This window comes from Vigna umbellata, chromosome 3 (assembly GCF_029865625.1).
Source record: "Vigna umbellata cultivar VRB3 chromosome 3, Vumbellata_1.0, whole genome shotgun sequence".
Classification (NCBI taxonomy): domain Eukaryota; kingdom Viridiplantae; phylum Streptophyta; class Magnoliopsida; order Fabales; family Fabaceae; genus Vigna; species Vigna umbellata.
This window is the reverse complement of record NC_142167.1, coordinates 5,731,070-5,755,384: the sequence shown is the minus strand read 5'-3', so window position 1 is coordinate 5,755,384 and position 24,315 is coordinate 5,731,070. Positions and strand designations below refer to the sequence as shown.

Genomic DNA, 24,315 nt, shown 5'->3' with positions numbered 1-24,315 from the left:
AAGGCTTGAAATGTGAGATAATCTTCCTTGAGAGAACTTGTTCTTTAGATAATTCCAGATCTCTGAATCTTTGTTCATCCATATGGTACTTTGTCGAATGTTCGTGGAAACAAAATGGACAAGCCACGACACTACCATGTTATTCCTTCGAATCCAGGCAATATGTTCAGGCTTATCTACTTCAGGTGGATGAATATTGCCAAGCACAAACTCAATCTTGTTTTTGACACTGAGAGCAGTTATCATTAATCGACTCCAAGAATGATAATTGGTATTGTCAAGAATAGGCGAGACAAGGACAATGACAAGATTTTCATTAAGATGAATATAGAGATAACTGTTATTTTCTGTCATGACAAAGAAAACAAGAGCAAGAGAAGGAGAGAAAAGAAAAAAAAGAGAAAAAGAAAAAGAAAAAGAAGGCATAGGATACATGCAACAACTCTTTAAAAGAAGAACTCTGATATCATATTAAAATGGTAGATGCAATTAACAAAATAATGCAGTAAGATTTACGATGAGGACAAAAAACATTGATAAAGAAGATGAAAGAAAACATACGCAAAATGCTGAAAAGCAAAAAAAAACTCTTTCGCTTTGTCGAAGGTTATAGAAATAAAAGGGAAAGAACAAAACAAAGAAAAAGAAAAAACAAGGGAAGTGGGCCAGGCTTCCAGGCCCAAATATCAGCTTTCATAATTTCTTATAAATTTGAAATTTTTTAATTTGAATTATATTAAATTTTGATGGTATATTAAATCTAAACTATTTTAAACTTTTCAATTGAAAGTTAGATTTTTCTATTAATTAAATGATATGATTTTTAATTAGATAATGTGACTGTTATATTGCCTCAATATACTTTGTTTAATTTTCGTTTTATGTAATTTTATAATATTATAATTTCATAATTTGTAATTTATAATTTATAATTTTATGACTTGATAATTTAATAACTTTATGGTTTGATAACTTTGTAAATTTGTAATTTGATAATTTTATTATTTAGTAAATTTATAATTTTATATATGACAACAACGAAGTCAAATAATGATCATTCAATTAAGTCACATGTTAACAGAAAAACTAAAAAAGAAAAATTAACAATCGTACAAATTTATTAAGAATTTACAAATTTATTAATTACTTAAGATTTAATTAAGCCTAAAATTATTAAATACAGATACTAATTAACCGTCAATATCTCATCAGGTTTTTTCAGATTTAGAGATATGTTTTTTTTTCTCACAGGGTCTCTTGTCTCTCACTTCCTCTCTGTTCTTCTAAACAAGGGGAAAGAGAGAGAAAACGGGAGAGCGTCTTTGAAAGCTTCAACAGCCACACTAATCAGAGCGGTTTCAGAGAAATCCCATGGGAGAGGAAGGCAAACCCGATGCTCAGCTCTTTCAGCTTCTCTCCAATCTTCTCCAGCAGGTTCGTCTTTTCATCTCAATTTCTTATTCGTTTTTCAATATCTTGTTCCAATTTTGAATTAACCTTCAATTTTCCTTTTTTTTTTTTATGGAATTTGATCATTTGGGTATCTCACTGCTTACCATCTTATGATTCTGAGATCCGTCAATTGCGTTTCTGTTGCTATTTTATTCCTGTTTCGTGCTTCCATACAGTTGAATTTTACATTCTGTATTGTACTCCCTTTGTTGTTACAACTTTTCATCATGCCTTTTGTGGTTAATCCTTGTTACCGTGAATGTAATTGTATCAGCGGTGTGTTTTCCTCTATTTGCTTAATATTACTCATAGTGACTCGTGAGAGTTTGTTGTTTCTCTTGTGGAAAGTAATGGGTTTCTGCAACTGTGTGGTGGGCTAAATGGAAAATCCTCTTTATCTGTTGCTGTTTGTGTAATTCCTTGAAGACGGGGGACAGAATCGTTCTAGAGCCAAAATAATCATGCTTTGTAATTTCGTGTTTCTTTGTGCTTAAAATCTATGAATTGGGGAGATGAAAGCAATTTTCCAGTTATTCGGATATGTCATTATCTCAATCTGTATGATAAATGCGAGTGTTTGATGAATAATTGGCAGTCAATCGTTCGTGAGATGTAATAAGTATCATCATATCAAAACTTTAAAGTTTTATTAAAAAATTAACAAAATAGGTATTTATGAATTAAAAGGATAACTAGCATGAAGTTGCGGTCATCAACTTTCATCTGATATCGTCCTTTCCCTTTTGAGAATGGTTTCTTTGATCATCTTTCTTCTAGCTGCATGAGTTTTTGTGTTTGTTAGCATTCATTATATGTAGGATGGCTGCGTGACTCTAGCATCCAAAATTTTGACTGTGCAGCCACTGTCTGTCTTCACCGTTATGCCATCATCTATTATAGTTAGTATACCCTAAAGTTCTAATACTGTAATATGTTTGTCCGGACTTTACAATATCTTTGTAAATTCATTGACCTATAGCCACATCCTTTTCATCAACTCATGACCTATCACTCAATTTTCATGTCAGCATTATATCTCCTTTGTCCATGTTTCAATTATGAATGATTTTTGGATAATAGTGATGCAAGGAAAAGGAAAAAGTATTCATATCTACCTTTAATAGTGTGCAATGTGTTTGGACCAAGTTATTGATTGATCATTGATAAAAGTAATTGTTTGTTTTCAAAGTTCGGAGGGAAGGAACATTAGTGTTGACATCGTACAAGGACTACCAAAACCTCGTTCCGTTAGATAGGGTTGCCGCGTGGATCAAACAACACCACTGTGTTCTGTCAAAATTAATATCTTTATGATACTAGAATTAATATTTTTAATGATTTCACTTAAAGTCCTTCTTGATCCACTTGAACCTCTAATTAGTGAATTATTGTCCATGTGATCAATTGGCACTTCTGATGCTCTTTTCAACTGTTCAAATTTAAGGATGCTGTATCAAAATGATAAGGGCAGCAATGTTCATCAGCAGTAGATGTAAGTAATACATATCCTTTCCCTTGCAATGGTAGAGGCTGTTTCTAGGATGTTTACCAGTGACTTTAAATGAGGATAGTGTACACAGAAAGAAAAAATATATAGCCTTTCTGTTGAAATTATGGAGCTCTGGATTTCTTCATGGAGAATCTGTACTGTGGATTTTACATAACCATTTACAGTGTAATGAACTGAATTTCTTGTATTGTAGTTGCGGAGAAGAATATCTTAATAATATTATGTGATCTATATTTCATATAACTATGATCTTAATCTGATAGGTTCAAGGCAAACGTTTATGTTATAAGAAATAAAAGGGACAGACAGTTATAACTATTTGAGTAGGTTTTGTTGTCTCAGACTTTTATAAAGTCTGCCTAAAAGTCTGAGTAGGTAGTTCTTTTAGCGGTTTTTCATTGTTTTTGTAAATTTTGAAAAGAAGAGGAGGAGTGGAGAGTCTGGTTCTCTCAAATAACCAGAAGTTGTATGTGTTTGGTTTCTCCACATTGGAGGAAACCTAGTGTGTTGTTGGAATAAAGATCTACAGTTTCTAAAGCTTATTTCATTAGAGATCTGAATACCTATCATTGGTATCCAGAGCCTCTTTCCTGGTGAAGTGGGGGCACGTTGAAGGTATGGTCAACACAAGAATGGAGGCAAGATGGGATGGGCTGGCGAAGATCGTCCAAGACCAAGAACACGAGAATAACTGACGGTTCCAGCAATTACAGGAGATGATTCAAGGGCTGACGGGGGTGGTTGAAAGATTAGCATCCTTTGATAAGCATATATAGGACAACGTTTCTGTTCCTAGGGGAGGAAATGAGGGCAGTCAGGGTAATGAAGGAGGAGGTTCCTTTAGGGTTTCTTCAAAATGGCGGAAGTTAGACATTGTTGTGTTTATAGGAGATGAAGCTTATGGCTGGACCAACAGGCTGGAGAGGTATTTTCATTTGAAATAAGTCAATGAGGAGGAGAGGATGCAGGCTGTGATGGTTGCTCTGGAGGGCAAAGCTTTGAATTGGTTTCAATGATGGGAAACCTGCAATCCGCATCCCACATGGGAAGCTTTCAAAGACACGGTGGTTAGACGGTTTTAGCCAACAATGTTGCAAAACCCATTTGAAGTTTTGATTGGGCTACACCAAACTGGACCAATGGGAGAATATATTGAACAGTTTGAAAAATATGCTGGATTCTTGAAAGGAATACAACAAAATTATTTGATTGGCCTATTCTTGAATGGTTTAAAGGCAGAAATAAAGGCTGAGGTTAAGCTGTATGGGCCGAAGAATCTTGCTGAGTTGATGATGAAGGCTAAAATGGTGGAAGAAAAGATTAGAGTCAACACCAATGGGAATCTCTCACTGTGCAGCTTCCAAGTAACACTTACAGATAGTTGCCACCTACTCGTAGTTATTCAGAGGAGGGGGGAAATTTAGTCAGTTTTACCAATTCCAACCGAGGAAGTGGAGAGAGCAGTGGCTGTGTGAGCACCATCAATAGTTCTCCTACTAGGACTCAACAAGGAGGGGGCCGTTTAGAAAATTGTCCCAAGAAGAATTGCAAGATAAGATAAAAAAGGGCTTATGCTTCAAGTGTGATGAGAAGTTTGGGCCTAATCATACTTGCAAAAATAAATAGCTCCTATGCTACTTATTTCGGAAGAGGACATTCAGGAGTTAGGGGAATCTGCTGACTGCATTCATAAAGAATTTCCAAACCTTCAGCTTGAGGATAAGGTGCATCTTCATGGAAGGGGTGTTGATAGGTTTGAAAACATCTCTCATCTATTGAAAACAGCTAGGAAGCTGCTACCATTAGTAAAGAGTTTCCTGCTTTTCACCTTGAGGACAAGGTCAAACTTCATGGAGGAGGTATTGATAGGTTCAAAGGAAACATTTATGTTAGAAGAAATAAAAGGGACACTGTCTGTGGGTAGGTTTTTGTTGTCTCAAACTTTTTATAGGGTCTGTATAGACAGTTGTTTTAGCAGTTTTTCGTTGTTTTTATAAATTCTGAAAAAAATAGGAGAACTGGAGAGTCTAGTTCTCTCGAAAAACCAGAAGTTGTATGTGTTTGGTTACTCCACATTGGAGGAAACCCGGTGTGTTGTTGGAATAAAGATCTGCATTTTCTAAAGCTTATTTCGTTATAGGTCTGAATACATATCATTATCCCGTTTCTTATAATTAGATTTAACTTGATTCCAATTTTCTCGTAAACATAAAAAGAGTAGTAGACTACATTTTTCACCTCGATGAATTTGATTTGTTTTACTCATGATTTTAATATCTATGGTCGTTGCTTCTACAAATTGCTAACTTCTAAATCACATAATATTAGTCATTTCTATTGGATAAATTGAAGATAGTTACATATACATGCTTCTTCAGTAGATTCCATCCACAGTTTAACTTCCAATGCAATATGTCTTAATAATGGTTGTTGTATAATATACTCATGAATTCTTTATGGTACAATGTGTAGGTGGAAGAACTGACGAATCAAGAAGAAGTTGAGCTCCGTTCTAAAATTGAAACCCTTGGAGTAGAGGTTACAAAAGTTCCTTCAAAGTCAACCCAACACCTTAACGAGGTGGTTTTCACTTTATAGTTTAGCCATTAATCGATGTAGAGTTCTCTTATACGTGTTGACATGGGTTAGAATGTGAATTTTTTTATCATATCTTAGATTACCTCAGAAGTAGTTTTCTTATTTCCTCGTTTAGGATTAGCTATCATATTTCTTTTCTTACGATGTGCTATTTCTTAATTGGTCAGGATTATGATTAGTGTAAATGAGGGTTAGTTAGTACTTCAAGTTAACAAACACAACCTCAACAAAAGGAAATAACATTCTGGTTTTGTTATTTTATTTTCTTCGTTTATCTACATAGGTGGAAATTGCCAAGGAGTTGGACAAATTATCAGCAAGATTAGATGATCTTGATGAGATGATATCGACATCAATGGCTTCAGATCCACAGGTGCAATCACTGTTGAGTGATACAGCTGATGTGTGGATGCCAGTTATCACAGCAACCTCTGAGGAAAGACGCAATTTCACAGCAGTTACTGGAGATAACACCGCCCAACCAGATGCCGAAAAGTCTCAATAGCTTCCTATTTTCTAGCCTATAAGTACGGACTATTGTTTGAAGCACGAAAAACCAGTGTTTCAATATATTCTTATTGGCGTATCAATCAAATATTAAAATTGGGAAAAGATAGAAAAAGGAAGATCTACTTGTTGGGTTTTGAGGCATTATACATGGGGAGATTGAGTATGATAAGATATTTGGTGCAATATCCCATGAGAAGCTGGTCCTCATAATCTTGACTTAGATTCTGATTTCTCTAATTCTTCCTAAGTGAAGTTGTTTTTCCACGTGCTAACTCAAAATTTCTTCATGGAAAAATAATATGATTTTATGAAATCACGTCGTAGTGAGTGCAAAGTTTTTATCTGTTTTCACTACTCTGGCTCACACCATAAGTTCAAGTTGATTTCTCTTTTTAATTGGAACTAAATTTAAATAATATTACCGCCCTTTTTCTAGTTAATTGCATTAAATTTTATTAATATCTTTATTTTAAAAAATAATAATAAAACAAAAGTACATGCTATAATATTATAATTAAACTTTCTGATAGAGAAGGCATAACACTTAGGTGGTGATAGACAGTGAACGATGGTGTGGTACTCCGGCAGCCACCAGCTCTTACACCACTACACCAAACTCATGTCATCGCACGTGTCCAACTCTAGGCACGACATCGCCATCTCCCTCTTCCAGCACCTCCACTCCACCCTCCTCCTCCCCATGGACCCCCACCTCCTCTCCCTTACCCTCAAGTCCTGCACCGCCCTCAACCTTCCCCTCCTCGCCACCTCCCTCCACGCCCACGCCGCCAAGTCCTCTTTCCTCTCCAACCCCTTCGTCGCCTCCGCCCTTCTCCACCTCTACGGCTCCCGCCTCTCCCTCCCACTCGCCCATCACCTCTTCCTCCAAATACCGGACCCACACCGAAACGTCGTCGTCTGGAACTCCATCATCTCCCTCCACGCCCACAATAACAACCTCTCCCTCGCCCTCCGCCTCTTCCACTCCCTCGACACCGCCCCCACCGACTCCACCTTCAACCCCATCATCTCCGCCTTCGCCCCCTCCCATCCCCTCCAATCCATCTCCTTCTACCGCCAAATGCTCCTCCACAACCTCAAACCACGCCTAATTACACTTTTATCTCTCCTCCCCGCCTGCGTCAACCTCGCCGCCCTCAACCTAATCAAAGAAATCCACGGTTACGCTGTCAGGAACTCCATCCACCCGCACCACCAGTTCAGCAGCGCCTTGGTCGAAGCCTACGGAAGATGCGGTTCTCTTCGTTGTTCCACTTTGATGTTTTCGACGATGAGGGACGAGGACAAGGACGTTGTTGCGTGGAGCAGTTTGATTTCGGCCTGCGCTTTCCACGGCCAGGCGGAGGCCGCGCTGGAGACTTTCCGGCGGATGGAGGCCGCCGGCGTGCGGCCCGACGGAATTGCGTTTCTTGGGGTTCTGAAGGCTTGCAGTCATGCTGGTTTGGCGGATGAGGCCCTGTGGTTTTTTGCGAGGATGCGGGGGGAGTATGGTGTGGAGCCCGGGAGTGACCATTACTCGTGTTTGGTGGATGTTTTGGGAAGAGCGGGTAGGTTGCAGGAGGCGTATGCGGTGATTCAGGGGATGCCGGTGGAGGTGACGGCGAAGGCGTGGGGGGCGCTGCTCGGGGCTTGTAGGAATTTTGGGGAGTTGAGGCTTGCGGAGGTTGCGGCGCGGGCGTTGGCGGAGGTGGAGCCTCGGAATGCTGGTAATTATGTGCTGTTAGGGAAGATGTATGCGAGTGTGGGAAGGATGGAGGAGGCGCAGAGGGTGAGGAGGGACATGAAAGAGAAGGGGGTTAAGGTTTCTGCTGGGAGTAGTTGGGTTGTGTATTCTGAGGTCTGATGAGATTAGCTTCATGTAAGAATTGGATGAACTTGAACTTGTAACTTCTTGGATTGTCTTATAGACATTTCAAGATACATATGTAGACAACCAGCCTTTTCTTTGGGTTTCCCACATTCTTGCATATTTTTTATGGAATGGGGACTTTAATTAATATTGTACAATAGATCTATCTTACCATCTTTTGACGTGAGGAACGACAGAGTTTGACAAGTACAACACCAAATGTAAAGAATGTTTTCGGAAAGGAAGAAACGTATGTTTGCTAGATAGAATTAAAGGAGTCTTATTCTGAAACCGTCTTCTTTTTTATTCAGAAAATGACCAAAGAATTTAGATTAACCATACTCAGGTGCAATTTTTTTTTGGAAAAATTACTAGACGACAACCAATCGCGTCGTCCATCTTCTCGCGACACCACTACCCAAATACTTCTCAACCACATGAGCAACCATAACATGACCATCTACTCGAGTTTTCCAGAACCATCATCACCTAATCGAAACACAACCATTGTACAACAAATTGCCCAAATCCAATAGAAGTATTTGAAAACGACCATTGCATGTCAAGATTATGAGTTCGAACATTACATATAGCGTAGAACCAAAATCTCAGCCAAATATTCAAAATGACCACACACTAGAATGCTGCAATCATGAATTCGACCATTGTTCAGTAGACGGACAAATCCAGACAAATACTTGAAAATGACCATCACATACTAGAATGCCGCAATCATGAATTCGACCATTGTTCAGTAGAGGAACAAATCCAGACAAATACTTGAAAATGACCATTGCACAACAAAGGGCCACAAGATTATGGGTCTGACACTTGCATACCTAAAAGTCGAAATCATAACAATGATTTGAAAATGACCATTACATAATAGAGGGTCGAGATTATGAGCATAACAGAGGGCTAAAATCCCAGACAAAGATTTGAAAACAACCATTGTACATTAAAGGGCAAAGATTGTGGATTTGACTATTGCACTGCTGAGGGTCAAAATCCCAAACAAATATTTGAAAATGACTATTCCACAACAAAGGGCCAAGATTATGGGTTCGACCATTACACAAGAAAGGGCCGAAATGAAAAAATGTAAGGGCAACCCCTTTTAATTGAGAAATGCAACTGAGATTGGGGAAACAAATTGGGGGTTTTTACTATTAGGGTTTGTGTGAGGGAAAAAATCGCGATCTTTCTTCAAGTTGAAGCGCCAGGGTTCGTGGGTGAAGAACATCTAGTTAGAAGCGCCAGAGTGCATGCGCCTGTTCGTGTCTCGATAGGTCAGGTGTGGGTCCTTCTGTTGTTGGAAGCGCGAAGCTGAAGCACGTGGTGAGTGGAGGTTAATATGAAGGAAGGTCAGTGTTTGTGTTTTATTGTCTTTGTTTTTATAGATGAGAAACTATAATATTCGGTGGTGGTCCCTTATTGATGTATGGTTTGGTCTGCGTTGTTGATTGCATTTCGGTGGTCCCCATGTATGTTTAAAGTTATTTGACTTTGTCTGAGTGTGTATTGTTATTGTTTTAATATATTTTTTTTTGTCGTCATATGTTTCCATAATAGGTGTGTAGATATATTTATATTGTGTTGTGCGTAATGGAGGACACTATTGACTGTGTTTTCCACCATGGAGAAAAGTTCATTAATGATGGTACCCTAAAGTATGAAGAGGAGACAACAACTTTGTCCTTTGACCCTGACATGTGGAGTTTTTTGTGGTTGTTAGTGTAGTGAAAAGTTTTGGATATGATAATTTTAAAGATTTATGGTATTGTGTAGGAGGGGGTTTAATGTTGGAAAATAGGTTGGAACAATTGATTGATGACACAGGTGCCATGCATATCGCTAACTTAGCTAGGCTTAATGGTGAGATTCATTTATACGTTGTCCATGTAGTTTTTGATCCAGAAGTCATACATATGCTTCAATACATTACTAATGATGGAGGAGAAGTTGAAGGTAATGGTGAAGTACAAAAAAAGGTGAAGAAGATGGTGATGGTGTTGAAGTAGATGGTGAAGTTGATGGGAGGTTTGGTACTTTTTCTATGCCAAAATGTATGGTAAACTTTACATGGTAAGTTGGGACTTTTTTTTTTGCAGAAAAGCAATATATTTTAGATGTTGTAAAAGGGTATGCCTTGGAAAATGGGAGGAATATAAAGTTTGTAAAAAATGACAAAAGAAGATTGAGGATGAAGTGCTTTGGTGCAAAAGGAAAATGCCCATGGACCATATACTTTGGTTATATGGAGGCTGTAAAATCATGGCAGTTGAGAACTAAAAAAGACATCCATACATGCAACAGGGAGTTCAACCTCAAGTTACTTGACGCTAAGTGGTTGAGCAAAAAGTTGGTGAAAACAGTAAGGGAAAATCCTAAGATGAAGGGTGTTGATATTCGTGAAAAAGTTCAAAGGAAGTGGAACATAGGTATATCTAGGTGTATGGCTTATAAAGCCAAAGCTATTACTTCTAATCACATTGATGGGTCCTTTAATGAACAATATAAGAGGATATATGATTATGCGCATGAGTTGTTGGAAAGAAATCAAGGATCTACAGTTAAGGTGCTTGTTGAGAATAATGAGGGTGAGGTAATTTTCAACAGATTTTACTGTTGTCTGAAGGCATGCGAAGACAGTTTTGTCTGTTGTAGGTCAATAATTGGATTAGATAGAGCCTTTTTGAAAGGGAAGTATGGTGATGAGCTGTTAACGGCTGTTGGGAGAGATGGAAATGATCAAATGTTGGCAATTGCATATGCGGTAGTAGAAGTGGAAAACAAAGATTCATGGACGTGGTTTTTGAATCTTTTGATTGATGATCTTGGTGGTGGAGAATTATGTTCTTCAATTACTTTTGTCTCCGACCAACAAAAGGTAATAATCATATTTAATTTGCTTCTTTCGTACATTAGTTCATTAATTTGATATGGTCATAACTGTTATGTTTTATCTTAACACCACAGGGTCTACTACCAGCCATACAACAGTTACTCCCAGGTGTTGACCAGAGATTTTGTGTCAGACACTTATATTCAAACTTTAGGAAAAAGTTTCCTGGTAAAAATCTGAAACGGCTGATGTGGAGGGCAACTACTGCCACTCATCCACAAAACTGGGAGAGGGAAATGAGAAACATTAAAGATATAAATGAAGACGCATTCAAGCATTTGATTGCCATCCCTCCAAGGTTGACAATTTGTATTTATTCTTTTTGCCCTTTCTATTTTATACCACTTATTGATTTAAGTATGTTTGTCCAAATGTTTCTGGGAAGTGGAAGCTGAATATTGGTCATTTGAGTTTTGATATAAATATTGTACAAGTACTTTTCATATTAATCATAGACTACAGATTGATTTTGATATGCATTTCTCGGTTTCTTTGTTGATTTAAGTCTATAGCTGTGATGTATACACTATATTAGTTGCATGTTTAATACGAAACATTTGTTTATTACTATACGAATATCAATGTGCTTCACTTGTTTTCATATACTCTTAACATTTGTTTATATCATATGTTGTAGATACTGGTCAAGGTCCAGATTCAGTCCAACACCAAAATGTGACACATTGGTCAACAATATGAGTGGGGCTTTCAACAGTGTCCTGGTTCTCACCAGGACTAAACCAATCATAACAATGCTAGAAGAAATTAGGGTCTACATAATGCAAAGATGGGCAAAAAACAGGTCTAAGATACAGTCATTTTCAGGACCAATTTGTCCAAAGATCCAGACCAGATTTACAAAGGAATCCCAATCAACCAAGAACTGGATCCCTAGGTAACTTTCTTCAAAAGTTCTTAAATGTGTTATACTTTATTCATTCCTTGGTAAACTTTTTTAAATTTTTTTCTAATTTGTTTATAGCTGGTCAGCAAATAAACTGTTTGAAGTGAGACACGTCTCCCAGAGTGGAGGAAAATTTGTTGTAAACATAGACGAGTTCTCATGCTCGTGCAGGAGATGGAGCATCACAGGAATTCCATGTTGTCACTCCCTAGCCGCAATGAAGTTTCTCAATATTGATGGATAGCAATTCATTCCGGCTTGCTTTCTAAAGTCCACCTATGAAGAAACATATGCATCAATCGTATACCCATCAACGGCAACAACATGTGGGACCTAACACCATATCCGGATGTCATGCCTCCTAGGAAAAAGGTTATGCCTAGAAGACCTAAAAGGAAAACAAGACTGGAGGAGTGGTTCTCGAGTAAGGAAGGGTGGTTTGCGGAAGAGATGCGGGCTATGTAGGGAGGTTGGGCACAGCAAGAGTCGTTGCCCCAAAGCAACCCAAGAACCAATCATGCCATCATCACAATTATCTAAACTTTGTCATGACCAGGAAGCTCAACCATAAAAGTGTGTATGAATGACAATGATGTCAAGTTTAAGGATCTTATTATGTAATAGTTCAATTCTAAGGAACAATGTTTATGGTTTTACTGTTATGTACTTTATGAATGACAATGATGCCAACTGTGTATTGTTTTTGATGTATTACAATGAGCATGAACTATTTTCTCAATATGATTTACAATATATTAGAATTTTCTTCTTTGACGTGTTATATCTGGTATTGTACTTCCATTGTTGTATAACTAAAGCATTAGGACTGTTTTTGAATACTTTGGTGGGCACAATTATGTTTAGAAATTGTTGCAGGAAGTTAACATAAAAACCAGAAGCACATTGCTGGTTTTTTAGTCCAGTTTAACCTTTTGACCATGCTAATCAATCCTTGGAAAGTCCACTTCGAGTTTGGTCATGTTGAGCTGCTATTTTCCAGCTTAGATAACTGTATTTACGCTTCCTCTACTGACTTTTATCAATTTTCATGGTGTGCTTGAGCATTTTTCTATATAATTAGCTATAACAAAGACTCAGAATAGCTATTGTGCATTTTCACTTTCTAAACAATCACTTTGAGTCTTATTTTCTGATGCAAAGTTGAATGTAGTTGCTTGTTTTGAAAAAAGCACATTCTAAATTTGGTTTGGATTGTGGTAAAAGCTAGGTTATGTGAATTGAATTCAAACAAGTGAACAAAAGAAACATTATACAATTTTCAAAAGGCACTAAAACCTGCAACATTAAACCAAAACCTCAATTTATTACGTTTACTACTTTAGTAACTCAACTTCATTCGTTCACATCGTCATATACATAAATAGTACCATCCTAACAAACCGAAAAACCCTGCTAATTTCATCCTAACAAAACAATCAACACTACTACATTATGGATTTATCATCCATATTGAAATTACAATAATATTAAGTAAACAAATCAAAAAAACCAACCCTATCAACACCTTCATCCATTTCTCCACAACCTTAACAGATTTATGCAAATCACTCATCATCTTCGTTCCACCTCCCATTTCTCCTGTCTTTGACAAACACTCATGCTTTTCTTCCAACTTCACATTCGTATAGCTTTTCTCATTACCATCGTCACAACACCATTTGAAGAAATTGCAACCACCTTCATGTCCATTCTGTGAAAAAAAAACAATTTGTATGGTGTTTGCAATGCATGTTGTTTCTTAACCCACCTATAAACCTCATTCCCTCCTTTTCAACTCTCTGTTCATTCCTTTTCCAAATTTTCCTCAGAATCCTAACCAAAACTGCACAATCCCCTTCTTCCACACTACCCTTCCGATTTGTCTCTCTGTTTTATTTTCCATCATCTTTTCCAATCTAATTTTCAAGAGTAATTGCTTTATTCGCAATTTTCTTTAAATTAAAAATCATTTAAGTACGTCTTTATGTGCCACGTCTCTATAAAATGCCACCTCACCTAGTCACTTGGCAACACTTTTAATGTCGTTCATAGAATTTAACGGCACAGACTATTGATTTAATGTTTCATAAATAGGGACCCAATTGAGCTACTTCAAAATACAAGGATCTAATTAAAACAAATATGCACAAATAGGAACCTTCGAATCAATTAAACCTAAAATATAATTTAGAAAAGTGAATGAAATAAATAAAAGTTAGTGTGAGAAATTAATATAAAAATGGGGTGAAGAGGTAAATGAAGAAAATGGATGAAGGAAATAATAAAAGAGGTTGGTGGAGAAGGTGGTGGTTAAAATATAATTTAAAAGGGTAAGTGAAATAATTAGAAAAGTTAGTATAAAAAAATTAATATAAAAAAGTTGTGGAAATAATAGATGAAAAAGGTAGATGATGTGGAATGTGATGTGGAGGGTGATGTGGAAAGTGAGGTGTGAGAAGAAAAAAAGGATGGTGAGGAATTTGTTGGACTAGCTAGCCTAATGGGATAAAGGGTAGAAAGTTAATTTCGGGGTGCTCTTGCTAGCCCTTCTACTACTATAAGAAATAAATAAATAAATAAATAAGAAAGAAATATTAGATGATTCTAAACCGCTCCTAATCCATCTAACCCATTTACAACAAAAACCCAACCTTTGCATCATATAAAATAGAAAATTTCAATTAACTAAATCATACACTTTATGAAAATCCACCTTTACGATAATAGCCTTCAATTTAACCTTTTTACTTCCTCTCTGTGACTTCATTTATTACACTCACACTGTCCATGATTCCCTTATACCCTTTATGAATGAAAATTGTTTTTTATGTATAATTTTATGAACTACTTTCTGGACTCTTAGATAAGAGCTGGGATACGATTTTATACACACTTCTCACAAAAGATATCCACCTATACTTTTCAAGTCCTTGTGAATTGTATATTTTTGGGACTAATTTAATAAAAGATGTGTTACAACCTATATAGGTCAGCTCACACAACTATGAAAGCAATGCAAAGTCCTCATTAAGTTAAATCTGTATGGATCGGGGGGTCTTTTAACTACTATCACAACATCATGTCGCATCCTTGATCTCCTCCTAAAAAAATCTACTAATTAGTAGAACGTTATTTATTCCTTCTAACTTTGAACTCTAATAAACTGTGAACATTCTATAAATCTATTTTTGTAATAAGCTTGGACCACCTTTTTTCTTTACTAACTCTTATTTGTTTAATAAAATCTTTGTCCATTCCTCTATAAGGACACTTAAGCAAACTAAGTTGTTCCAATTCAATTTATAAATGAATTGTCATGTATAAAAAACCACTTTTAAAAAAATTCAATTTATAAATGAGAACGCAACAAAAACAAAACCTACTTTTATAAAAGTTGCATGCTACCTTAGTTACAATGTGAAAGTCTCTCACTTTCTATATTTGTATTATTTATATTGTTTGTACAATAAATATAAAATTTAAAAGTTATATATATTAAAAAATCTCATTTCCACTTGTGTTAATCATATAGAAAACAAAATGCATGTAGATATTTAAACTCTATTACGCAAGTGTCATTCTTATGTCGATTATATCATAGAGAAAAAATAAGTAAGCAGTACAACAATGTATAAAATAAATTGTATTAAAATACTAAAAACAAACTAACCCAAAAAAAAAAGTATAAGAAAACAGTGTTAACCATTACATAATATTTACAAATTGGATAATTAATATTAGAGGTGACAATTTCACCCATAACACATGAATTGAGTGGGCCAAAATAAAATTTTAGTTCCTAAAACCTCCTTTTAAAATGGGTTAGGATCATGGTCAAAATGAGTTTGATCCCACTACAAAACTTTAATTAACATATAAATAATACACCTTCAACCTAGGTCAAAGGTCGTGCTAAGTCATCCAAGCTTCAAGGTCTATCCAAGTTTTCTTGGACTGAATTTCAATTCAGATTATCCTAAATTGAAGGTAAAATCAAGTTGGCTCAATCCAAAGTTCAAGTCGAGTTAGGTTAAGGGTCGAGTAGAGTCGATTATGCCAAAGGTCGAGACGGAACAACCTAAGTTAAAGGTCGAGAAGGATTGGCTCAAGAAAAAGGTCAAATTGAGTCAACCTAGGTTAAAGGTAAAGCTAGGCCAACAAAAATTAAAATTCGAGATGGGTTAACTCAGATTGAAGGTTGAGATGGGTGACTCGAGCTGAAGGTTGAGAAGGATAAGCCTGGACAAGACGAGTCAGCCTAGGCCCAAGGTCAAGACAGACCAACTCGTGCCCAAAGTCGAGACATGTTGGCCTAGGCCATAGGTTAAGACAAGTCGCCTTAGGTCAAAGGTCACAGTGTGTCGACTTAGGTAGAAGGTTAAGACATTTTTACTCGAGCCAAAGGTCAATAAAGGTCGACTTAGAAAAAAGATCGACACGGGCGGACCCAAGTCAAAAATTGAAACGAGTAGGCCCAATCGAAGGTCGAGATTGGTTGACCCGAGCTGAAGGTCGAGATAGACCGACCTAGACTAAGGATCAAGACATATAGGTCAAGGCCAAAGTTTGAGACAAGCTAGGGGTCGGCCCATGTTGAAGCTTGTGACAAGCTGGCCCAAGCTAAATGTTGAGATGGGTTGATTCATGCATAAGATTGAGACAAGTTGGCCTAAGCTAAAGGTTTAAATGGGAATGCCCGATCAGAAGGTTGAGATGTGTTGACTTGGATTAAAGGTCAAGATAGATCGTTTAGTTGCAAAGTTCGAGATGAGCCAGCCAAGGAAAAGCATGAGATGAGTTGACTTGACCCCAATTGATGGCCAAATCAAGTTGGCCCGGATCGAAGGCTAAATTAAGTCATCCTAGGTCGAAGATCGAGTCAAATCGGCCTAACCTGTATTTGAGTTGAGTCAACCTATGCTTATATTTAAGCCAAGTTAGCCTAGGTCCATAATTGAGTTGAGTCAACTTGGATACGAGTCAATTCTAATTGAAGGTCAAGATAAGTTGGTCAGAACCAAGCTTCAAGACAAGTTGGTTCAAACCAAAAGTCGAGCAAGTTAGTTTGAGTCAAAGTCAACATAGGCCAAAGGTTGAGTTGAATAGTTCAGGCTGAAGGTCAATTTAAGTTTGTCTGACAATCCAAGTAGTTCGTACCTAGGATAAAGTTGAGTCAAATCCGATCTTGTCTATCTTTATATTAGACTAATCAACATAAGTTAACCCATGAAACTTTTGGGACCTTGTATGCTTTTTCTTATACAGGTCTTTTGATCCTGTAGACTTGTTTACTTTAAGCTAAGTAGATTGACATGTCTAGTTAATAATACAAAAGTTAAGCATACCTCGAAATCTCTCCGAAGAGCAACCAACACCAATATGACAACATTGTGGAGTGGACAACGTAGTGATGCGAAGAAAAGTGTGAAAGAAAAAGAATCTTGTGACGAGAAGAATAAAGACAAAGGTTGCAGTGCAATCACGGTGCAACGGTTCAAATGGAAAAGTTCAAGAACAAAAGTATAGAGTTTGAAATGAAAGGCAATGCATACACGCAATGCAATTATTAGGAATTAAATGTGGGTTTAAAATTTGATATTAAGTAAAAAATAATAATAATATACAAAAGAGAATTCATAAATTATTGTTTTAAAATTTTAAATTAGAAATAATATTCTAGTCTTTGATATAAGTTTCTTAACAACTTATTGGTACTAAAAAACTTAATAGTAATATCAAAACCTATCTACATAGATCATGGATTATTTGACATGATGTACTATAGATCATTCCATGTCATAATTAAGATGCTATAATGAATATTTATGTGAAGGTATGATGGTTGATGAGTGTATGCTATTTTCCCTATTCTCGTGTCTAGGCCTAGAAATTAAACCGATTTAACCAAACCGCAAGAACGGTACTCAATTAAAGTGTAGGAATTTAAAAGCAAGGTGTATAGTATGATATCCAAAGCGAGCGGTTATCAACCAAGACCGATCGTTGTACCCACTGTAAAAACGCTCGCCATCTCTATCAAACGATCGCCAATTCAACCAAAGTTAAAAGTGTTTGTCAAACCACGATAATCAAGTTAGCGCGCGTTAAAATTCAAGCGACACTTAATCAATCCGACCTAACCAGATTTGGCGGATACTCAATTCAGTCAAACGATATTGGGCCAATTAACCCAACATTTAAGTAGTTGGACCAATAGTCCAAAATATCTGACACGAATAACGCGGATTACGCGGGCAACTAACCAGATCTTAAGAATAACGTGGATCACGGTAACTAACTGGATTTTAAGGTAATCAGTTGGTTTTACATTTTTTTTGCGTTAAATACAAGAGAAACGAAGGAAAAAAGGTACGTTTTGCTCTAAGACTAAAATATCAGATTGAGAGAAAAGATCACTTGTTTTGAGAACTGAGGTTCCATAATCAATATCTGACTTTAGCATCGGAGTATCTTCGCAGGTATCCCACCCACTTCCATTAAGGAGGACGCGTTACACTAGGGAGAAAAGCATGAACAAGTTACAGAAGGGTGAGCATCTGATATCATTGGAGAAAGAACAATTGTCCCAGACGTTCAGAAGTAGTAAAGCATCATCAGTAGGGTTTATATCTCGGTCCTAAATAATCATACTAAAGCATTTTGGCGCCTATCGTGGCACTGAGATTTGAAGATACTCAAAGAGGACCACAAGAACTATGGAGGATAACAACACCAGAGATTTGATTAGGCAGCTACAAGCCCAGATTGAAACGCATGCAAGAACCATACAAGAGTAGCAGGAGACTCAGTGCAGACAAGCGGAGGAGATTGCAACGTTGAGAGTGCAACGGCCTTCACCTGAGGTGTCTGCCTCAAACAGGCAAGATGATAATGAAGGTAGCCGTCATGGAGGGCAGTCCGAACCTGACGGGGAGAAGAAAGGGACCCACATCCCTTCGACTCACCAATCTGCTTCCGTTTACGGAAGCCATCATGCAAACTACTATGTCGGAGAAACCCCCTCCAACATTAGAAAGATACGACTGCTCAACGGATCCAGATAATCACCTTAGAAACTTTATTCATGTGATGGCATTCTACACGGATAGCGACCCAGCCATTTGCCGAGCTTTCTCCTTGTCCTTGAAAGATGAAGCATTGGAGTGGTACCACACCCTCCCTCCGAACACGGTAGACTGTTTTGCCACGATAGATGCTTTATTCAAAAGACAGTATGCTGCCAATAGAAGACAGGAGATGACACCGACAGAGCTAGTAAACACTAAACAGGAGAAGGATGAAACCAAGAGAGTGTTCATGCACAGGTATAACGAGGCTGCAAGACGAGTGAAAGACACAAATCACACCTTCATAATAAGCAATTTACCCTCATGTTTAAGACCAAGGTATTTTGTTGAACAGCTACGCTAAACCACCGAAGTCTACGGAAGAACTCCAGGAAACGATCGCAAAATTCATACGCATCGAGGATCTCTGAAACTCAAGGAGAAAGCAACAATAAGAGGTTCCCAATAATGGGAACAAGGAGGTGAAGCGATCGTCTAATGACAATAAAGGTGACAGGCCTCCTCGAAAGGAGTTAGTTTGGACACCCAAATATGAGCGCTATATTGCTCTTAACGCACCCAAAACAAAAATACTCGAAGAGGCTCTGCACACCGAACTCCTCACTGTTCGACGGAAATCCTCACCAAAAAATGCTGATGAAAGTAAAGCCTGTCATCTCCAATAAAACCATGGTCACGACACGGAAGAATGCAACATAGTAAGAGATGAGATAGAAAGACTCGTCCGAGCAGGATATCTCCAAAAATATGTAAAAGGAGAAGCACATAGGGCAATAAGCTCCCCCAGGAGAGGAACTTCGCATAGAAGTCCCGAACGCCTATCTCGTAGAGACGATCGTCAAAGGCGACAATCCCGAAGCCGCACTCGAGATCCCGTATGTGAAAGGTCGGTCCAGGGACAAATCGACACCATATATGGAGGCTTCGCTAGAGGGGGACCATCATCTTCTGCTCGTAAGAGACATTTGAGAAGCTTAAAGACCGTGCACATGGTAGATCGACAACCTCGATCTATGCCAAACATCACCTTCACAGACGCAGATTTCCACACTCCCGATCCTGATCATGATGACCCCATGGTCATCACCGTCGAGATAGCACGATATGATGTCAGTAAAGTGCTAACCGATCAAGGCAGTTCAGTCAACATCTTGTACTGGACCACATTCCTTAAAATGGATTTATCCGAAGATTTGATAGTCCCTTTTAATGAGCAGATTGTAGGGTTCGCAAGAAAAAGAGTAGATACTCGAGGATATCTCAACTTGAGAACTCGACTCGAAACGGGTAAAGAAGCAAGAGAGCTCAGGGTAAGGTTCTTACTCGTAGAGGCGAACACTTCATACAATGCACTACTGGGACGACCTTGTTTGAACGCCTTCGGAGCCATCGTATCCACCCCTCACTTAGCTATGAAATTCCTGTCAGAAAGAGGTATTGTCTGTACAATAAGGGCAGATCAACGGACGGCTTGACAATGTTATGTTACTGGTCTAAAAGTTACACCCTTCGTTCCACCAAGAAAAATCAAAAGGGCGGAAACAACAGCGATCGACCTTGACCCTAGAACCAACGTTGACGATCGCATCCAACCTCAGGGCGATGTCAAGACATTCCTACTAGGAGGAAGAACAGTTGTCCCAGACGCTCAGAAGTAGTAAAGCATCATCAGTAGGGTTTATATCTTGGTCCTAAATAATCATACTGAAACAATTTGTAATCTCATTCATAAAATGCTATTTCTATACATGCTCATAAAACTAAAGTGAAATTTTACTTTTAAATTATACTTAATAAATGTAGGAATTCCAATCTATTTTCAACACCTTCCTTCATTTGAATTCATTGCCTATTATAACAAAACACATTCTATACAGGTTTGTTAAGTAGACTTTTGATATGAAACACAACCAAAGCATTGCTTTGTGTCAAAACAGAGTGATGCTGATAAACCTACCTAACAATTTCCTTGTAAAAAGACTTCCAAAATTTTGGCAAATGAATGCGATGAGTGAATAGAAAATAGGAGGAAAAACTCAGCATACTAAAAGATTTCAGTCTCTGGCAATCTTCTGTTCAGCAGCCAGCCATGCTGAATAGCAACTGCAAACAGATAATAAAAGCAGAAAGGGCACTTTGTAACGTTTCAGTAATCATCCGCTGGTCCCATCTCATCCTCCTCCTGTGTTATAATAATATTGAAAAAACATATAAATTGGAGAAAAATCCAATGCCTTGATTTTAAGAATAACATAGGTTAATTGTCAATAGATATCTATCTAGTAAATCAATAATGAAATGTCACGCAAAATCATCCGATGAATGTAAAGAAAATTACAAATCACATAAAACCTATCTACCAAACTAGACTATTCAAACGTATATAGTCAAAACAAGTTTCCACTCAACTTTCAAAACTTAATAAAAGAGAAGAAAGAAATTACTTTATCAAACATATAAGCCCTGGAGGTATTTAAGATTAATCAAGTGCCAACTTTGCAAGCAGCTTCCATTTACTGTTATAATGTCAATGAAACTTTCAATACATGAGAATGAAGCAGTAACAGATTATTGAGTGATCTATGCTTTCATTATCTTTAAGAAATGAGATTCGTAATTTGAATGATTACAGTATGAAACAAAAGATACAGACAAGCTGAATATTAAGAAACACTTACAAGAAAGAAAAAAGGTTAAAGTTCCCTCATGAACTAAAATTGACATACACACAAGCCAAAGGGAAGAACTAAGATAAACTAACATATGTATAAACTATTTTAATTAGAGAAATTTGATCTATTTAATTTTTCTTTTATCTTTTGCCTCTTATAAAAAAGTTTATCAAGACATTAATATCAAATATATTTTCTTATTGGTGGAACTAAAAGTGTATCACTATTACATGTGTCAAAAAGTAAAACAGTTCTAAAGAGAATTACCATATCATTGAATAATTCCTCCAGGCGATCTATATTGACTTTAGAATTGAGACTCTGCAAATAAAACAATGAAACAAATATTGTTTGTATACATAAACAATTTCTGAAGATCTTATGTTGACTACTAAAATAACCAAAATTAATCATATATTGATCACGGATTTGATCATGAAAAGTGCATAACAGATAGTAAAACAAACTAAATCATAGAGAATTGCAGATGTTACCCCATCTCTATCTCAAAAAGATGCCGAAAAAGAAGTCTTAAAGTTAAATTCGAATGCTCAATGAACAAGGGAATCCAATCTCAAAACAACTATAGGCACTCCCCACACAACTCATTGCATAGATAGACATTCTCTTTTGTTTCCAATGCTTTTTACAAGCATATCTTTCCTTTTCAGTTTTTACCTCTAAGGTTATTTCATCACATAATATACTTTAGAAAAGAAAATGAAGAAATGTGCAGAAAAATTACAATTCACAGCACTGATGCTTGGTGAACACTACTAAAACCCTCTCATGGCAAAAGCTTCCTCAGGTGTCAAAATTTCTTAACAAAAACACCCCCACCACTTATACTCTACCATCATAGTGACAACAAGAAAGAGACATCTCAGCCACCAGGTACTCACACTGAAAATCATTTCCCCTTTTATCTCCCTCAGCTGTAGAACAAACATCTAAAGAAAATGAACTTTTGTTGTTGAATAAATTACCTTTTTTTCATTAGACATTTGGCTGAAGGCCTCTGCAGCAGATTGAGTAAGCGCAATGTTTTTTGCTTCATGGGCTCGTCTCTGCTTCATTCCCTAGAATAGTAAATGTAAGAAACTAAGACAATGTAAGGCTTGATGTTTTCCATTAGTTTATGCAGTACTAATTATACTATGGTGACAAAAAAAAAATCCAGAATTATTGGACCACCTACTAGCACTCCCGTTGTAATGTATAAGGAGGAGTATAATCAATTTGAAATTAAAACAATTAAAAATGCATTATTGTTAATAAAAAATTGACTTCGGTGCATTTGCTAGATTCACCAACTTCCTAGAATTGCTCCTACAAAACTTCCCTTGCATCTCAGGCTTCCATTTCATTGTCCTCTTGTTTAGATACTAGTAAATAGTACATACTATAGAATGACAGACCAGAAATTCTTCATGGGGAGCTGATAGAATACCCAAGAACGGCAAGGGTACAGCAGTACCAGTACAAGAAATCGAAACACTTCAACCATTGAGTTGAGTAACTTATTATGTGATCTTCATCGATCCAACCATTGAATCGAGAAAAAATAATAGTTCATGCTAATCAAATTTCAAATAAGTTAAAATCTAGTATCCAATAGTTTATTTTATATATCACTGAAATCATATTTTAAATGAGAAATGCTGTATGATAAAGCCTAGATTAAAATAAAAATGACGTGACACTTCTTCATAAAATTCTTAGCAGTGGATTTCATGAATTTTTTTCTCAACTCTTAAGTTACTTGTGGTATACATTCAAAATAGGAACCTCAAAAATGTCAAAAAGTACCTTTCTGGATTTTGCCGCAGCTGCAGCTAGCTCTCTTGCTGCTAGGAAATCCTCCGAGCAGTTTCCAAAATTTCCCTCAAAAGCTTTCTTATTAGCTGTTGCAGCTGCTTTCTTGGCTGCCTGTTCCTGAAATAAAAGATCAAGTTAAAATAAAGATACAAGCAGCCTCTTCTGAATTTGACTTTCAGATCATGATAAAAAGTGAAAAAACTTACAGATACAAACAACTTTCTAGCACTACAAAAACTGGAAAACAGCAGATAAATTTATGTAGCATAACATACACTCGGTTAACTCTTTCCCACAGCATCTTGATATTCTTCTCCTCCTCATTGTGAAGATACACATCAACATCACAATCATCAATATCAGACAAAGTTTCTGATTCATCTTCTCTAAGTGAATCATCAAATTCACTATCTTCGGCGGCCTCATTCTCAACATTAGCCCCTGAAAGCATATTTTATTCAAAAGCTGCAATGCAAATCAGAAAACGGTCAACGAATTGGCGCCTAATATAAGAAAAAAAAAATTAAGGCTCAACTAAAACACCAGTTCGAATTTAGGTCTTTCTAAGTAAAGAACCAAATAAATCAATCAACAAGTAGTCTACGCAGAACATCAATGCCATATATTCCTCCATAATAAGACCATTTCTCTGTTTAAAAGAAAAAAAAATGCGTAAACGCAAACACAATTCAACATTAAACTCCGAAATCAAATTTTAATAACCCTAGTTGTATAAACTTGAGTAGAAGACCGAAATCAAATTTTAATAACCCTAGTTGTATAAACTTGAGTAGAAGAAAATAAAAAATAAGTTTTTTTCATTTTCTTATAAACTAAACAGCATTTACACATACAAAAAGTACATTGAAAGCTTTAAAAATATAACAAAAAAAAAGTAAAATTGTAAGAACCACTGAACTCACAAATTTATTGATTCAATAACAAGTCTAAAAGTATGGGTCAATTATTTTAAAGGATCAGTGCCTAG

At 36.8% G+C, this 24,315-nt stretch overlaps 4 protein-coding genes across 4 annotated transcripts; 3 read left to right on the top strand and 1 right to left on the bottom strand.

The window, feature by feature from the left end:
* Positions 1-1,234: 1,234 nt before the first annotated feature.
* LOC148201484 (uncharacterized) lies at positions 1,235-6,253 on the top strand. Its single transcript, XM_088109791.1, has 3 exons — positions 1,235-1,434; positions 5,435-5,542; positions 5,844-6,253. Exons 1-3 carry the CDS (start codon positions 1,372-1,374, stop codon positions 6,063-6,065), a joined length of 393 nt encoding a protein of 130 aa, XP_087965917.1. The 5' UTR covers positions 1,235-1,371; the 3' UTR covers positions 6,066-6,253.
* A 238-nt stretch (positions 6,254-6,491) lies between these two features.
* On the top strand, positions 6,492-8,181 carry LOC148201483 (putative pentatricopeptide repeat-containing protein At1g03510). The gene has a single exon (XM_088109790.1). The coding sequence runs from the start codon at positions 6,639-6,641 to the stop codon at positions 7,932-7,934; it is 1,296 nt and encodes a 431-aa protein (XP_087965916.1). The 5' UTR covers positions 6,492-6,638; the 3' UTR covers positions 7,935-8,181.
* Positions 8,182-9,545: 1,364 nt separating this feature from the next.
* On the top strand, positions 9,546-11,993 carry LOC148201482 (uncharacterized). Its single transcript, XM_088109409.1, has 6 exons — positions 9,546-9,600; positions 9,729-9,908; positions 10,052-10,830; positions 10,920-11,143; positions 11,483-11,740; positions 11,828-11,993. Exons 1-6 carry the CDS (start codon positions 9,546-9,548, stop codon positions 11,991-11,993), a joined length of 1,662 nt encoding a protein of 553 aa, XP_087965535.1.
* Positions 11,994-20,598: 8,605 nt separating this feature from the next.
* LOC124826357 (uncharacterized) lies at positions 20,599-23,778 on the bottom strand. Its single transcript, XM_088109408.1, has 5 exons — positions 23,605-23,778; positions 23,319-23,444; positions 22,496-22,588; positions 21,777-21,830; positions 20,599-21,019 (listed from the first exon to the last, which is right to left on the bottom strand). The coding sequence occupies exons 1-5, from the start codon at positions 23,776-23,778 to the stop codon at positions 20,984-20,986; spliced, it is 483 nt and encodes a 160-aa protein (XP_087965534.1). The 3' UTR covers positions 20,599-20,983.
* Between the last annotated feature and the right edge of the window lie 537 nt (positions 23,779-24,315).

Excerpts from the sequence above, each read along its gene's own strand:
- LOC148201484 (XM_088109791.1), top strand. The coding sequence starts at position 1,372 with ATGGGAGAGGAAGGCAAACCCGATGCTCAGCTCTTTCAGCTTCTCTCC. Across the intron at positions 1,435-5,434 it reads TCTCCAATCTTCTCCAGCAG|GTGGAAGAACTGACGAATCA; the intron begins GTTCGTCTTTTC and ends TACAATGTGTAG. Across the intron at positions 5,543-5,843 it reads CAACCCAACACCTTAACGAG|GTGGAAATTGCCAAGGAGTT; the intron begins GTGGTTTTCACT and ends TTATCTACATAG.
- LOC148201483 (XM_088109790.1), top strand. The coding sequence starts at position 6,639 with ATGGTGTGGTACTCCGGCAGCCACCAGCTCTTACACCACTACACCAAA.
- LOC148201482 (XM_088109409.1), top strand. The coding sequence starts at position 9,546 with ATGGAGGACACTATTGACTGTGTTTTCCACCATGGAGAAAAGTTCATT. Across the intron at positions 9,601-9,728 it reads AGAAAAGTTCATTAATGATG|GAGGGGGTTTAATGTTGGAA; the intron begins GTACCCTAAAGT and ends GGTATTGTGTAG. Across the intron at positions 10,831-10,919 it reads TTGTCTCCGACCAACAAAAG|GGTCTACTACCAGCCATACA; the intron begins GTAATAATCATA and ends TTAACACCACAG.
- LOC124826357 (XM_088109408.1), bottom strand. The coding sequence starts at position 23,778 with ATGCTTTCAGGGGCTAATGTTGAGAATGAGGCCGCCGAAGATAGTGAA. Across the intron at positions 23,445-23,604 it reads TGTGGGAAAGAGTTAACCGA|GAACAGGCAGCCAAGAAAGC; the intron begins GTGTATGTTATG and ends CTTTTATTTCAG. Across the intron at positions 21,831-22,495 it reads AAATGTCTAATGAAAAAAAG|AGTCTCAATTCTAAAGTCAA; the intron begins GTAATTTATTCA and ends TTTTATTTGCAG.